General features: G+C 52.1%; 5 protein-coding genes across 5 annotated transcripts; 2 read left to right on the top strand and 3 right to left on the bottom strand.

Annotated features, from left to right (window-relative positions):
* Window positions 1–2,138: 2,138 nt before the first annotated feature.
* On the bottom strand, window positions 2,139–3,123 carry BCR37DRAFT_401949 (metal-dependent protein hydrolase; the record flags this gene model as incomplete). Its single annotated transcript, XM_040871873.1, has 2 exons — window positions 2,139–3,073; window positions 3,114–3,123. The coding sequence occupies 2 exons, from the start codon at window positions 3,121–3,123 to the stop codon at window positions 2,139–2,141; spliced, it is 945 nt and encodes a 314-aa protein (XP_040727467.1).
* Window positions 3,124–3,365: 242 nt separating this feature from the next.
* On the top strand, window positions 3,366–4,076 carry BCR37DRAFT_331834 (uncharacterized protein; the record flags this gene model as incomplete). Its single annotated transcript, XM_040867038.1, has 1 exon — window positions 3,366–4,076. A coding segment is annotated over one exon (711 nt), but the record flags the coding sequence as incomplete, so codon positions are not given.
* Window positions 4,077–12,389: 8,313 nt separating this feature from the next.
* On the top strand, window positions 12,390–13,003 carry BCR37DRAFT_385746 (uncharacterized protein; the record flags this gene model as incomplete). The annotated part of the gene is made up of 2 exons (XM_040870383.1): window positions 12,390–12,516; window positions 12,546–13,003. The coding sequence occupies 2 exons, from the start codon at window positions 12,390–12,392 to the stop codon at window positions 13,001–13,003; spliced, it is 585 nt and encodes a 194-aa protein (XP_040727465.1).
* A 65-nt stretch (window positions 13,004–13,068) lies between these two features.
* BCR37DRAFT_376843 (uncharacterized protein) lies at window positions 13,069–14,148 on the bottom strand. The gene has a single exon (XM_040868681.1). The coding sequence runs from the start codon at window positions 14,049–14,051 to the stop codon at window positions 13,419–13,421; it is 633 nt and encodes a 210-aa protein (XP_040727464.1). The 5' UTR covers window positions 14,052–14,148; the 3' UTR covers window positions 13,069–13,418.
* An 11-nt stretch (window positions 14,149–14,159) lies between these two features.
* Window positions 14,160–16,579, bottom strand: BCR37DRAFT_376840 (uncharacterized protein). Its single transcript, XM_040868680.1, has one exon. It carries the CDS (start codon window positions 16,469–16,471, stop codon window positions 14,267–14,269), a length of 2,205 nt encoding a protein of 734 aa, XP_040727463.1. The 5' UTR covers window positions 16,472–16,579; the 3' UTR covers window positions 14,160–14,266.
* Window positions 16,580–16,583: the final 4 nt, after the last annotated feature.

Genomic DNA, 16,583 nt, shown 5'->3' with positions numbered 1-16,583 from the left:
AAGTGTTCTAAGTCTGCGTCTTTGCCAGGCGGCATTGATATACTTGGCATTGTCGCACTGGCAAGCCGAAGATGTCATGCAGCGGTTGGAGCATTCTGGCAGTTTCCCTGACTTATCTCGAACAACGTCTCGACAATGGCAAGACCTGTGCACGCCGTCTCAGCGCGACGGAGCCACGCTGCAGTTGCAACTAGGCAAAGATGCTCTGCTCGACATGCCATTCTTGAAGTGGTCGCTTCCGTGACCTGGCTCCATGATAATAAACGAGCCATCTTTTGTTCCTTGCCATGGATAGGTCTGATGCTGCATTGAAGGATGCTTTGCTCCACCGCAACATTCAAATCACTAGGCTTTATGATTTGGACGCAATTTTCATACGGCCCAAGAGTCTTGCCGCTTACAAAATTGGCATGCACTTGAATTCGTCGTCCAATTGGAGTCGCACCATCGAGCAGTCTTGGCACTCCACATTCGAGCCGCACAAGGTTAAGCCTGTCAGACTTGGCCAAGGCCAAGCCCACGACCATTCAATGTGGTCTACCTACTTCTTTTTCCTAAATTTACCGACCCTTGTCGAGCGTGACGCCTGTTCGTCATGTACGCTGAGCAACGAGCAAGAACAATTGCTTTGGGCTAGGTGTGATACTCAAAGCCTTGCGGCATGTTGGTGACGATAATGATTTGGCTCACATGCCGCGCAATTTTGCAGAGGCCAAGACATTTACTGAAGCGCGTGTCACTGAGGCGCAGAGTGGGCGTAACTCATCGATGGGTCGATCAGAGACAAGCTTGTTTCTACTTCCCCACCTCCTCGCCCCATTCTGATTCCACATCAAGGTTTTGCTCAATCCGGCGGACACACCTCCAGAATGGCATGAAGCATTCTTGTGGACATCAACTGTCGAGACAAAGGCACTGTGCCGTGCTGATGATCCAGTCGAAGTATTGAACAAGTTTGACCGCGTCATCAATGATCGTTTTCATCCGCGTCATATTGATTTGAAACGCTCAATGGCTGATTGTGCATACGAAGATATGGCACGAAAAGCAGATGACACATGGTTGTGTTTGGTGCGGAAGACAGACTGCAACAAAGCTGCAGTGTCGAGCTTCGCATGTTCAATGCAGCATCAGACCTACCCATGGCAAGGAACAAAAGATGGCTCGTCTATTACCATGGAGTCAGGTTACGGAAGCGACCACTTCAAGAATGGCATGTCGAGCTTAGTATCTTTTGCCGAGTCGCAACTGCAACAGAACATGCTGCAGGGCTTTGAGTATTACGCCATCCACAAGGAATCTTTCTTGCTCGCTGTTCAACGTACATGACGTCGATCCGTCACGCTCGACAAGGGTCGGTAAGTTCGGGAAGAACAGATAGGTAGACCACATTGAATGGTCGTGGCCTTGGCCGAGTCTGACATGCTTGACCTTGTGCGGCTCGAATGTCGAGTGCCAAGACTGCTTGATGGTGCGACTCCAGTTTGACAATAAGTTCAAGTGCATGCCCTTCTTGTATGCGGCAAGACTCTTGAGCCGTATGAAAATCGCGTCCACATCATAACGCCTAGTGATTTGAATGTTGCGGTGGAGCAAAGCATCTTTCAATGCAGCATCAGACCTACTCATGGCAAGGAACAAAAGATGGCTCGTCTATTACCATGGGGCCAGGTCACGGAATTTATAAGTAGGATTATAGCACCATCGCACGTTTTGTGGCCGTCGATAATATCAACAGCATGCACGATCTGGTGACCGATGTTATAGTGTTGGTATGAGTCTTTCGCGTTCTGCACGAACTCTGGGTATACCATGTTGGATCTGGTACTGGACTCAAGTCACATGAAGTCAATGCACAGTTGGCAACTTAAAATACTAAGCAAGCATACAAGTGGAAGAGGATTCCTTTTACAACAGACGTATTGACATCAAGTGAGGTAGTGAGATCCTGCATACATAGTGAATAGAATACTTCTGAATGCTCCTCTCTCGGGTCCCTTTGAAGCAATCGCTTCACTTTATAGGTTGACTTGCATCCGGATAGCTTGCCTGAGTTGCGACAAATCTCCCAAACAGGTTCAAGTGGATCCATGACGCTTACCAGGGTACCAAAGGTTATCTCTCTCGACATAGCTTCATCAGAAAGTCAATGCCTTCTTGGCAAGCTCAATAGCACCATCGCGCGTTTTGTGGCCACCGATAAAACCAGCAGCATGCACAAAGACACCCCCTGGCAGACCCGTCAACTCGTCGAGCTTTTCATCCCGTACGCCACGCCAGGGTTCTGGCAATGCTTTGCGCGACTCGAACGAGTCCAACGATTGCGGCACTGCTTGAATGCGCCAACCTTTGCCATCGGAGTAGACGATATAGAGAACCTTACCAACAATCTGCAACTCCTGTTCGATGCTGAAGAGATGGTCCTTCCAGGGAAGAAATTCATCCAAAATGACAATCTCTGGTGTCTCTCGAGAAGAGATGGCGGCATAGACACCTGCTCGCGCTGGCAGCCATGCTTTGGCAAAGTAATCCACCCGATCCTCAAAATGGCTCCCTACCAGCGCAGATGCCTTTTGGAAGCGCTCGTCTAGAATGGCATCGCTGGAGGGCTCGTTCCAACGAGGATTGAGATGTGATACCATGCCTGGTAGTGATAGTGCGGGCTTGAACGACGCCTTGGTGGTGCCATACGGGGAGATACCATTATCGTTTGCGTCAATGCCTTCGATGAACTCATTGTAGACCTTGTTCCAAATCAAATCGAGCGTCTCTCCCTTCTCCGAGGTAAGCGTCTCGACAATCTCCTTGCCAAAATGCTTGTAGACAAGGCCGGCCGATGATAACTTCGTGGTATGCGCTGCATCAAAAGTTTCTGAAAACTCGCGCTGGTGGTGGTCAAAGTGTTTGACACCATCATACTTTCCAGTCACATCCACGATAATATCGCAAGCCTCAAGCGTTTCTGGATCTCTTGAGCGCGTGACAGTCGCATCTTTATACTTTGGGAGGGTCTTGAGCATGTACACTGCCAATGCCTCATCGCAGTGGAAGGTGCCAGAGTGTGTTCCAATTTCTTAGTATTAGCTCAGTCAATGAGTAAACGCAGGGCTCACTCAAGGCCATTTTGGATCGTGCAGAGGACAAGAAGCGCCGGCCAAGGAGCATACGGTACTCTTGGGAGAGTTCGCGACAATTGTGAAGCTTCGCTGCGTAGAAACCGTGCGACGAAATGTGGCACCTACACCAGCCATGAGCCAGCCAGGGACTGCCTGTACTTGATACGCTGTCTACATTACGTCTACAAGTGCTCAGATCAAGCTGTAATTTACAAAATGTTCCAGCCTGTACTTGCTATCGGCCGTCAATTCACGAAGCATATTCCCTCATTCATCTCAAAACCCATCATCTCCGTGCTGGGTTCAGAGCATTGCTACAAGACGATCGTCGAAGACCTTGACATCACAAATACTGAGTGCCTCAAGCTAGTCCTCTCCAAGGGACTTGGATTAGGTATTGTCGCCGGTGGATCAATTGTCAAAGTCCCGCAGATCCTAAAGCTCATCTCGTCTGGCTCAGGCGAAGGGGTCAGCGTATTGTCGTACTTGCTCGAGACGGCCGCTTTTGTCATCACGCTTGCGTACAACTTCAGGCAGGGCTTCCCATTCAGCACCTATGGCGAGACTTTGTTTATTGTTGTCCAAAACATCGCCATCTTGCTGCTCGTCTTGTCCTTCAAGAAGAAGTACTTGACTGCCATTGGCATCTTGCTTGGACTGGGTGGTGCGTATCAAGCTCTCGTGGGCGCTGATGCTCTGCCCTTCTCCAAGATTCAATTCCTGCAAAGTTTGACGATTCCTATTGCGCTTGGCAGCAAGTTGCCTCAAATCTACAGCATTCACAAGAACAAGTCGACCGGTCAACTCAGCGCTTTCGCAGTCTTCAACTACTTGCTCGGCAGTCTTGCCCGGATCTACACGACCGTAACAGAAGTCAATGATCCCCTCATCTTTTGGGGTTTCATGCTCAGCACTGTATTGAATGCTGTCTTGGTCGCACAAATGATCAAGTACTGGTCAGCACCCACCATGAAGAAGAAGACTGCCATCAAGAACAAGAAGAGGCAATGATGGCATACGATGCTCATTGCAACGCATTATTGAAGTCGTGGCCACGCTGCGCATGCTTACATGAGCTTCCTGTTATCCAAACGACAGGCGATCTCCGCAAATCGCAGTGATTCGCAAATACTGAGTGTCTAGGCTCTGTTATTGAGCCACGTAGCCTAGTGTATCTTATCTGGCATCATTTATTCCGATGACACATGGTAGTGATCAATTTGACACAGCAACTCAAAAGGCAGAGCATGACTGTGGAATCATTCAACCTGATCTTCGTATTTGGGCCTTGGGGGTCGTGTCGAAGGAAATGGCGGGGTGTCACGACCGAATTGGGATGTCGCCAGGCTGGTCAGACACAATTATGAGTCACGGGTGGCCTGGACAGATAACTCACCGACTGGTCTCTCGTGATGGCCAGAAGCGCACATCACTCAAGAGACGGGCGGCCATGCTGTATTGTAGTCATGCTCTCAAAAGACATCTCATCAACCCATGCTGGTGTCGAGATCTGCTGTACTGACGTCAAGACTATAGACGAGCTTCTCCGTGATCTTGGAAACCAACTCAATCTGACATGGAATACTCCGCACAAGCATTCATGGGAATCATAGCAGTATTGTTCAGCTGACATGTCATGTAAGAGGCAATGACAGCGGGGTCCTGACACGGAATGAACTCTATTCAGATTCTAGCGGGTATAACTTTTCGAGGTCTCGGTCATCTTGCAGCGGAAGGAGGAGGATGTCCCGCGATTCGTTTGTATTGAGCAATGAGGGTGCTGGCTCCGCTGGGCAGTTGCTAGAGAATCAGTAGAGATGCCCCCAAGGAAGTCAGTTTAGATGCGGAGCTTTCCGTCCATCTGAAGCAGGGCAACCCAGATCATTGGCCAGCGCGAAGTTTTGGCGACCACGCAGGCGAAGGCGGCGACCACCTGGCAAAGTGACTGGAGCCAATAGACGACACCCAAAGAAGCTACTCTGAGACAAGACCTCACACCGCTGAATTTCTCTCGTGACCCAGACTCTGACTGCTTGTCAGACTATATTCGTGCGCTCAATCTAAGCTGCTTTACGCTGGAGCTCTTCTATCTTCGCTTGTGTCTCACAACTTGTCTCATCTCCTCCAAGCCACCGCCAGGATGACCTTGTCAGCGCGAGCTCAACGACAAGTTCGCGTGGCAATTGTTCAAGTCTCTGGAGTCTGGACGTTGTAACACCCATTGCAGCTGACTTGCTCCGTCGTCATGGTCCTGGAGGCCACGCATGATCACAGTGTATGTAAGGAAGCTGTCAGCCCGACGCGACCAAGTCCATCTTCCTGCAAAGACTTTGATCTGTCGCCGTCATCAACGCTTCTCTATCACTATAGTGCGCATCACTGAGTGTGCACATTAACAGCAATGCGGGCATCTGTTCTGCACATCATACTATTTGCTCTCATTGAACATTACGATGCAAGACCTCTTCTGCAAGTTGGTGAGTTTCGCAAGGCCAAATTAACGTCTACTAACAATCTCAGGAAACGTCGTTGGAGTAGTGAACGAAAACACACTCGTGAACGCTGGTCCAATCGCCGTTGTACTCCCTACACTGGCTGTGTCAACTCTGCCTCTATCTCTGCCTTTGACCAGCGCACTTCCGACAGTGGCACTGCCGACAAGTATACTTCCAAGTGTCGCTGTCCCAAGCATTTCACTTGCACTGCCGACAAGTATACTTCCAAGTGTTGCTATTCCGAGCGTTTCACTCGCACTGCCTACAAGCATACTTCCAAGCGTCGCGGATCCAAGCGTATCACTCGCGCTGCCGACAAGTATACTTCCAAGCGTCGCTATTCCAAGCGTTTCACTTGCACTGCCTACAAGCATACTTCCAAGCGTCGCTGTCCCAAGCGTATCACTCGCGCTGCCAACAAGTATACTTCCAAGCGTCGCTATTCCAAGCGTTTCACTCGCACTACCGACAAGTATACTTCCAAGTGTCGCTATACCAAGCGTATCAGTGGCACTTCCATCAGCAGTCCTAACAGTATCCGTTGCATTGCCATCGGTTGTTGTCGAACTCCCAACATTATCAGTGGCACTTCCATCGGTTTCTGTTGCACTACCTAGTCTTGCAGTGCCTTCCATTGCAATCCCGTCAGTATCGGAGATTCTGCCCAGTGTTCCGGTTCCCTCAGTTGCACTCCCATCACCCTCTTTGGCTATTCCAACACTGCCATCTGTATCTGCTGCGCTGCCAACGGCCGCGCCTACAGCAGACCCTGGAGTGGTTGGTGGTCTGGTCAATGGTATTGTGACAGTCGTGCAGACCTTGGTGAACGATCTGTTAGGCCCGATTGATGTGGTGCCTACATTACCACCAGTCGTCCTTCCAACAATTTCACCTTCGTTGTCGCTACCAACGAACGTACTGCCATCTCTGGCACTGCCAACGAGCATTCTGCCGTCATTAGCGTTGCCTACGGACGGTTTGCCAAGTGTGTCTCTTCCAAGCTTGACCATTCCTTCTTTGGCACTGCCAACAGATGGGCTTCCAAGCTTGACGCTGCCAGATCTTCCAAGCTTGACCATTCCTTCTTTGGCACTGCCGACAGATGGCCTCCCAAGCTTGACGCTTCCAGATCTGCCAAGCGTGTCTCTCCCCTCACTGGAACTTCCCTCTGTGGATCTCCCAAGCTTGACCAGTCCTTCCTTGGCACTGCCAACAGATGGCCTTCCAAGCTTGACACTGCCTGATTTGCCAAGCGTTTCTCTTCCCTCGCTGGCACTTCCCTCGTTGGATCTCCCAAGCTTGACACTTCCTTCCCTGGCACTGCCAACAGATGGCCTTCCAAGTGTGACACTGCCTGATCTGCCAAGCGTGTCGCTTCCCTCGCTGGCACTTCCCTCGTTGGATCTCCCAAGCTTGACCATTCCTTCCTTGGCACTGCCAACTGATGGCCTTCCAAGCTTGACACTGCCTGATTTGCCAAGCGTGTCTCTTCCCTCGCTGGCACTTCCCTCGTTGGATCTCCCAAGCTTGACCATCCCTTCTTTGGCGTTGCCAACAGATGGCCTTCCAAGCTTGACCATTCCTTCTTTGGCACTGCCGACAGATGGCCTTCCAAGCTTGACACTGCCTGATTTGCCAAGCGTGTCTCTTCCCTCGCTGGCACTTCCCTCGTTGGATCTCCCAAGCTTGACCATTTCTTCTTTGGCACTGCCAACAGATGGCCTTCCGAGCTTGACCATTCCTTCTTTGGCTCTGCCGACAGATGGCCTTCCGAGCCTGACCATTCCTTCCTTGGCACTGCCAACTGATGGCCTTCCAAGCTTGACACTGCCTGATCTGCCAAGCGTGTCTCTTCCATCGCTGGCACTTCCCTCGTTGGATCTCCCAAGCTTGACCATTCCTTCTTTGGCACTGCCGACAGATGGCCTTCCAAGCTTGACACTGCCTGATTTGCCAAGCGTGTCTCTTCCCTCGCTGGCACTTCCCTCGTTGGATCTCCCAAGCTTGACCATTCCTTCCTTGGCACTGCCAACTGATGGCCTTCCAAGCTTGACACTGCCTGATTTGCCAAGCGTGTCTCTTCCCTCGCTGGCACTTCCCTCTTTGGATCTCCCAAGCTTGACCATCCCTTCTTTGGCGTTGCCAACAGATGGCCTTCCAAGCTTGACCATTCCTTCCTTGGCACTGCCAACTGATGGCCTTCCAAGCTTGACACTGCCTGATCTGCCAAGCGTGTCTCTTCCCTCGCTGGCACTTCCCTCGTTGGATCTCCCAAGCTTGACCATCCCTTCTTTGGCGTTGCCAACAGATGGCCTTCCAAGCTTGACCATTCCTTCTTTGGCACTGCCGACAGATGGCCTTCCAAGCTTGACACTGCCTGATTTGCCAAGCGTGTCTCTTCCCTCGCTGGCATTTCCCTCGTTGGACCTCCCAAGCTTGACCATTCCTTCCTTGGCACTGCCAACAGATGGCCTTCCGAGCTTGACCATTCCTTCTTTGGCACTGCCAACAGATGGCCTTCTGAGCCTGACCATTCCATCTTTGGCTCTGCCAACAGATGGCCTTCCGAGCCTGACCATTCCTTCCTTGGCACTGCCAACTGATGGCCTTCCAAGCTTGACACTGCCTGATCTGCCAAGCGTGTCTCTTCCCTCGTTGGCGCTTCCCTCTTTGGATCTCCCAAGCTTGACCATTCCTTCTTTGGCACTGCCGACAGATGGCCTTCCAAGCTTGACACTGCCTGATTTGCCAAGCGTGTCTCTTCCCTCGCTGGCACTTCCCTCGTTGGATCTCCCAAGCTTGATCATTCCTTCCTTGGCACTGCCAACTGATGGCCTTCCAAGCTTGACACTGCCTGATCTGCCAAGCGTGTCTCTTCCCTCGTTGGCGCTTCCCTCTTTGGATCTCCCAAGCTTGACCATTCCTTCCTTGGCACTGCCGACAGATGGCCTTCCAAGCTTGACACTGCCTGATTTGCCAAGCGTGTCTCTTCCCTCGCTGGCACTTCCCTCTTTGGATCTCCCAAGCTTGACCATCCCTTCTTTGGCGTTGCCAACAGATGGCCTTCCAAGCTTGACCATTCCTTCCTTGGCACTGCCAACTGATGGCCTTCCAAGCTTGACACTGCCTGATCTGCCAAGCGTGTCTCTTCCCTCGCTGGCACTTCCCTCGTTGGATCTCCCAAGCTTGACCATTCCTTCATTGGCACTGCCAACAGATGGCCTTCCGAGCTTGACCATTCCTTCTTTGGCACTGCCAACAGATGGTCTTCCAAGCTTGACACTGCCTGATCTGCCAAGCGTGTCGCTTCCCTCGCTGGCACTTCCCTCGTTGGACCTTCCAAGCTTGACCATTCCTTCTTTGGCACTGCCAACAGATGGCCTTCCAAGCTTGACACTGCCTGATCTGCCAAGCGTGTCTCTTCCCTCGCTGGCGCTTCCCTCTTTGGATCTTCCAAGCTTGACCATTCCTTCTTTGGCACTGCCAACAGATGGCCTTCCAAGCTTGACACTGCCTGATCTGCCAAGCGTGTCGCTTCCCTCGCTGGCACTTCCCTCGTTGGATCTCCCAAGCTTGACCACTCCTTCCTTGGCACTGCCAACAGATGGCCTTCCAAGCTTGACCATTCCTTCTCTGGCACTGCCGACAGATGGCCTTCCAAGCTTGACACTGCCTGATCTGCCAAGCGTGTCGCTTCCCTCGCTGGCACTTCCCTCGTTGGATCTCCCAAGCTTGACCATTCCTTCTTTGGCACTGCCGACAGATGGCCTTGCAAGCTTGACACTGCCTGATCTGCCAAGCGTGTCTCTTCCCTCGCTGGCGCTTCCCTCGTTGGATCTTCCAAGCTTGACCATTCCTTCTTTGGCAGTGCCGACAGATGGTCTTCCAAGCTTGACATTGCCTGCACTGCCAAGCGTTTCTCTTCCCTCGCTGGCACTTCCCTCGCTGGATCTCCCAAGCTTGACAATTCCTTCATTGGCACTGCCGACAGATGGTCTTCCGAGCTTGACCATTCCTTCTTTGGCACTGCCAACAGATGGCCTTCCAAGCTTGACGCTTCCAGATCTGCCAAGCGTGTCTCTTCCCTCGCTGGCACTTCCCTCGTTGGATCTCCCAAGCTTGACCATTCCTTCCCTGGCACTGCCAACAGATGGCCTTCCAAGCTTGACACTGCCTGATCTGCCAAGCGTGTCTCTTCCCTCGCTGGCACTTCCCTCGTTGGATCTCCCAAGCTTGACCATTCCTTCATTGGCACTGCCAACAGATGGCCTTCCAAGCTTGACCATTCCTTCATTGGCACTGCCAACAGATGGCCTTCCAAGCTTGACGCTTCCAGATCTCTCAAGCTTGACCATCCCTTCTTTGGCGTTGCCAACAGATGGCCTTCCAAGCTTGACCATTCCTTCTTTGGCACTGCCAACAGATGGCCTTCCGATCTTGACATTGCCTGCACTGCCAAACGGTTCTCTTCCCACGCTGGCACTTCCCTCGTTGGATCTTCCAAGCTTGACCGTTCCTTCTTTGGCACTGCCAACAGATGGCCTTCCAAGCTTGACACTGCCTGATCTGCCAAGCGTGTCTCTTCCCTCGCTGGCGCTTCCCTCGTTGGATCTTCCAAGCTTGACCATTCCTTCTTTGGCAGTGCCGACAGATGGTCTTCCAAGCTTGACACTGCCTGGCCTTCCAAGCTTGACCATTCCTTCTTTGGCACTGCCAACAGATGGCCTTCCGAGCTTGACCATTCCTACTTTGGCACTGCCAACAGATGGTCTTCCAAGCTTGACACTGCCTGATCTGCCAAGCGTGTCTCTTCCCTCGCTGGCGCTTCCCTCTTTGGATCTTCCAAGCTTGACCATTCCTTCTTTGACACTGCCAACAGATGGTCTTCCAAGCTTGACACTGCCTGATCTGCCAAGCGTGTCTCTTCCCTCGCTGGCACTTCCCTCGTTGGATCTCCCAAGCTTGACCATTCCTTCTTTGGCACTGCCAACATCTGGCCTTCCGAGCTTGACCATTCCTACTTTGGCACTGCCAACAGATGGCCTTCCGATCCTGACATTGCCTGCACTGCCAAGCGTTTCTCTTCCCTCGCTGGCACTTCCCTCGTTGGATCTCCCAAGCTTGACTATTCCTTCTTTGGCACTGCCAACAGATGGCCTTGCAAGCTTGACACTGCCTGATCTGCCAAGCGTGTCTCTTCCCTCGCTGGCACTTCCCTCTTTGGATCTTCCAAGCTTGACCGTTCCTTCCTTGGCGCTGCCAACAGATGGCCTTCCAAGCTTGACCATTCCTTCTTTGGCACTGCCAACAGATGGCCTTCCGAGCTTGACCATTCCTTCCTTGGCACTGCCAACAGATGGCCTTCCAAGCTTGACACTGCCTGATCTGCCAAGCGTGTCCCTTCCCTCGCTGGCACTTCCCTCGTTGGATCTCCCAAGCTTGACCGTTCCTTCCTTTACGCTGCCAACAGATGGCCTTCCAAGCTTGACCATTCCTTCCTTGGCACTGCCAACTGATGGCCTTCCAAGCTTGACCATTCCTTCCTTGGCACTGCCGACAGATGGTCTTCCAAGCTTGACACTGCCTGATCTGCCAAGCGTGTCTCTTCCCTCGCTGGCACTTCCTTCATCGGACCTCCCAGGCTTGACCCTTCCTTCGTTGACCCTTCCTACAGATATGCTTTCAACTGGTCTCCCAACGGGCTTATTGACATCTGGCTTGCTTCCGACTGCTCTCCCAACCGGCCTTCTCTCCACTGGGCTAGAACCTTCGTTGACTCTTTCGTCTCTCGCTTTGCCTACAGACCTTATGCCTTCCCTCAGCTTGCCATCGCTTGCTTTGTCATCTGACTTCCTGCCTTCAGGCCTGCCAGTCACGTTCCCCGTTGGACTGCCCTCGCTCACGCTGCCATCCCTGGGCCTGCCATCAGTCACTTTGTCATCTATTGGTGTGCCGTCACTGACGGTGCCATCTCTGGCATTGCCCTCCCTCTCGGCACCATCTCTTGGTCAACCGTCCCCCACGCTGCCATCTCTGAGCTTGTCCTCTCTTGCCACGCCGACCCTGTCTTTGCCTGGTGCAACATCGATCGTGAATCAGATCAGCTCTGGTATTGCTGGACTACCAAATACGCTGTCCACTGGACCCACAGCTAGCTCTGGTATCTCCAATGCGCCAGTCCCAACTATCGTTGCCTCCCTTTCGGTCTCATTGTCTGCGGGCATTCCTGCTCCAGTCGCATCTCTTCCGACCCCTCTTTCCGCTGGGCCAAGCTTCGTCACCTCAGTGCTTGCGCAGATCTCTAGTGCTGTGGCAGGCCTTCCAGCCACACCTTCGCTCCCAGCGTCTTTCGTGACGTCCATTGTCGCCGGTGGCCAGCTTGTCACCTTGACGAGGCCAGTCACACCCACAGGCTTACCGGTCATCCCGGTGATTGTTCCTGGGTCGACCAACCCCGGCACTGGTAATGGCATCGGCGGAGTTCCTGGAACTCCTGGCCGCGGTAATGGCAATGCTGGTGGCAATGGAAATGCAAATGCTGGTGGCAATGGGAATGGAAATGCTGGTGGCAATGGAAATGGAAATGCCGGCGGTAATGGCAATGCTCGTGGCAATGGCAACGGTAATGCTGGAGGTAATGCTGGCTCAAACGGCATTTCTCCTATCGCTCGGCCAGCTGGCTCGTCCGATAGTGGTGCTCCTTCTGTTGGTCTTCCCTCGTTGCCCACCAACAATAATGGCAACGCTGGCTCAGCTCCGTCTGGTAACAACGGCAACAATGGTATCAACGGTATTGCTGCTGGTGCACGGCCTGCTCCTGCTGCCAACTCTGGCCCCGTCTCAGCCTCTGGCGCTGGAGCTGGCAACACAGGCTCTTCCTCCACCTCGGGCGGCACAAATGGCTTGTCTCCATTCAGTGTTGCTGCCAATACAGGCTCTTCTGGTTCTGCCAACAGCCCTGGTGGAACATCAGGAACAAACCCTACCTCTCCTTTGGGTCCTGGCGCAGTGGTTGGCAATGTTGCAGGTGCTGCTGGTACTCTTGGTGGCAGCAACGCTGGCTCAGACAGTACTGCTGTCATCTCTGGCTCTGGCTCAGACAGTACTGCTGTCATCTCTGGCTCTGGCTCAGACAGTACTGCTGTCATCTCTGGCTCTGGCTCAGACAGTACTGCTGTCATCTCTGGCTCTGGCTCTGGCTCTGGCTCTGGCTCTGGCTCTGGCTCTGGCTCTGGCTCTGGCTCTGGCTCTGGCTCTGACCAAGGAGCCGGCACAGTCGTCAGCAATGCAGGTGGTGCTAATGGAGTCATTGTCAGCAATGGTGCAGCATCACTCAAGAAGGTCAGCGGTATGGTTGCTCTTCCCCTTGCAGCCGTTCTCTTCTTCATTTGATCATGTCGCTTCACTTCTACACAAATTCAACGATCGCGATCAATTTTTCAGCATTGTGCATGCTCCTTCTACGACCTGCACTATACATATTATGGCTTTATGCCCTGTTCTTGTTTATACTTTCTTGCGCACATGGTGCCAAGATGGCTCCGCGCCACCTGTTTATATCATGCATATGGAAGCAATTGAACATACATCTTGCGCTATCATGGTTGCTGTGCATCAGAAGTCTCTTGTGTCTCTAGCTTCTTTTGACTTTCCAAATAACTAGCCCATTCAACTGCGAGGTGCTCTTTGAGTGTCGGCATCGTCTTGAAGGTGTCGCCACATCGCCAACACACCAAGTCTGCCTTGAGCAAATCTTCAGCGTACTTTGGCGAATGCCGCGGATCATCTTGACCCAAAGGAAGAGCGTCTAGATTGACAAAAAAGTTGCTGCTATGTCAGCTTGCGTACAGAACAAGCATGAAGATCCATACCCAGCGAATGAGTTGTAATGTTTCTTGGTCTTAAGCCAGGTGGTGCTATAATCTCTGGTCATGATGTGAACATGGACATGCGACATACTTGGCACTGCATGAACACCAATTTTGAGATAATCCGCCCAGGGGAGCCCATTTGAGCGGGCTCCGTTGTGTAATCGAATCAGTTCCTTTTCAAACAGAGGTTTGAGTGACTCGATATATATGCGTGTCTTGTCGAGCAGGTCTGTACTCAATGCTTCAAATGGATGAAGATCAAGGATTGCCCTGTCTCTGGGGATGAGAAGGAGATGGAACATGGACTTGGGACTGAATGTTAACACAAAGACGATAGCTCGATGTAGCGACACACAACTTGTCCTTGATGACGACAAAGTCATCGTTGTAGGTGACGACAATAGCTCTTGGAAATGTTTCGGGTCTAGAGTCTCAGCAGAAGCAGAGAATGAGGGAGACTGACTTGAGCACATATTGCAGCAGCGCTCGAGGTCCAGCAATACTGTCAGATGGCTCTGCAGCTCTTGGTATGCGTTGGACGTCTTTTTCCTTGTGCTTCTTGGAAGCATGCATCATTTCTTGGACTATAAGTCAGTCCAGCAGCAATAAAAGCATTCTAGCTTACACGCATTGCGCTTCATTGTCTTTTGGGGGTCAGGGCAAGCGGTAGGTTATCGAGCAGGCGTCGACGTGCAAAAGTTCACAACCAAGAACTCGAATGAGACGCTTGCTCATCATACATATACAACATCGCATAGGTTCATATTATTCTTTTCGTCCCACTTCACATCTCATTCACCGTTTTCAAGAACCCAGCAAGACGATTCAGGTCCACCTCACTCGTCGGTCCATCACTCTGCACAGCCATCAACAATTTCCCCAACAACGCATCGACATCCTCCACCGAGACATTCGTACACAACGCAATCACACGCCTGCACTTTGCTTCCAGCTCCGATGACCTGCTCAGTGAATCACGACCGAGTGCGTCGAGCGCTGCGTTGTTTTGTTGGTAGGCCCGGACGTGTCGTTGCATGCGGAGTAAATCTTTCTCCTTGATAGCATCATACGCTTCATCAGGCATACACGCTTCTTGTACAGGAGCAACACCGTCAGCTTCATGTGTTTGATGAGGCGCGAAGTCAGGAGATTGTAACGCACGTCCGTAATTCGCAGTCCGTTGACGCATCTCCTCAAGCGATCCCTGTTGGCCCTTGACACCTTCCACCTGCTGCCTGAGGCTCGCGAGTGCTTGTTGGGTTTGTCGAAGGGTTGCTTGTGTATTCACCAGTAATGCATCCTTTGCATGCATTTCTTGCTCAAACTCCTCTTTCAAGCCAACTAGGAGTTGTGTCATTTCTTCAACAACCACATTGGATTGTCGAACAACCGTTTCTGGAATGAGTGGCGCTTTGTCGTCTTGTGAGGGAAGCAATGACATAGCGGAAGCATCACGCGTTGCTAAACCAACCGGCAATGCACCTGAATCAACAGGTCGCAGACCAGCATGATTGGGGACGTATGGATCAGCCTGAACATCCAACAACACCTGAACAATCATCTTGTTGCCCAATCGTGCAGCGATATTCAATGCCGTATCACCATTTCGATCTCGTGCATCGAGCAGTTGTCGTTGAAAACGTGGTAAATCAAGACCATGTCGCGCACAGATGCTAGCGCCATCTCGAACGATCCATTCAAGGAGGGTTTCCAAGTAATATAAGCTTGCTGCACTGCGACCTTTGATGCCGGAGGTGAGTGCGATATGATGCAGCAAGGTCCGTTTATGGCCATCACGCATGAAGATGCTGGGTGCAAGACAGTCGAGTAGACTTCTGAACGTTTCTTGGTCGAGGTTGTTAGTGACCATCACAGCTCGAAACAGTGCCGTTTCACTCGCTGCATTCCCACGGCGTGGATCTGCACCACGCGCTAAAAGTGCTTGCACGAGTGGTAATCGAGCGAGTGCGGAAGCCCAATGTAACGCTGTATGACCGAGTTCATCAATGGGTACATCGACTTCGATATCAAAGCCAATATCGAGAAGACTGTCTGGTGAGCGTGTTGGATCTGTTTCGAGGAATATTTGTGTGAGCATGTCACGCGAACGATCGAATTGCTCTGTTGTGTCTGGTGAGAGGGGTGGCAGGGGTGTCATGTCCTCTTCGCGCATTGGCTCACTTGCATCAATAAGCGGGATTTGTTTTGGTTCGGGGACATGAATCGTGGTTTCTGTACTTTGAATATCCTGGAGTGGTTCCTGGAGTGTTGGAAATGCACTCACGAGGGGTGAGCTGTGGAGGGGCGTCTTGAGCTTCTTGTCAATATGCAGGGATCCCTGCCGTGATTGGCCTGCTCTGCCATTGGGTGTTTGATAGGAACTCTGACCAGTGATGGTATGATGTTCGCGCTTGGTAGGCGTTGCTGTCAAGTTGGCACTCTGCATATCAAAGTCCAGGAGCGGTGAGAGTCGTGCTCGAACACCATACCGCTCACACAAGTCAAGTCCAATGGCATACGAGATCCACGTCCCTTGATACCGTCCATACCCACCCTGCACCTTCTCATGTGGACCCGTCAGGATCTCACGTTCGAGGATCTTTGTGCGTTTCGCTTTATCGATGCCAGCGACTTTAAGGATCTGAGTCGCGTTGAGGGCGGAATCAGAGACGCGGCGCATGACACTCACACCACGACAGACCATTTCGAGGAGGGCGACACCGGAATAGGTTGATTTGAAGACATCCGAGTTTGGTTTCTCAGCGGATGCTGCAGTTGCTGCATTACCCGTCATGCTCGATTGTACGGCTGCAGGTGCGCTAGTACGGGCTATTGAAGAAATGGGCAGTTCGCCGGGTGTTGCTTCCCTCGAGGAGCCTTGTGCGGGTGGAAGGAAGGTGCCTGGGAGGGGAGCTGTACCTGTTGCTTGTGCTTGTGATTGCTTTCTGGGAGTCGCAAAGGCCTGATGAGGATGTGCGGTTGTGGCCATCGACTCTCGTGGTCCTGGCCCTCTTCCTCCTGTGTTCTCTTCCCCCGTTGCAGCTGTAGGCCCCGTTGTAGCGAGTATCTCGTCCAAAGAGTATCTGGTCCGACTGGTTGTC

This window comes from Protomyces lactucae-debilis, assembly GCF_002105105.1.
Source record: "Protomyces lactucae-debilis strain 12-1054 chromosome Unknown BCR37scaffold_3, whole genome shotgun sequence".
NCBI classification, from domain to species: domain Eukaryota; kingdom Fungi; phylum Ascomycota; class Taphrinomycetes; order Taphrinales; family Protomycetaceae; genus Protomyces; species Protomyces lactucae-debilis.
The sequence above is the reverse complement of the archived record's forward strand: the minus strand, read 5'-3'. Positions and strand labels throughout refer to the sequence as shown.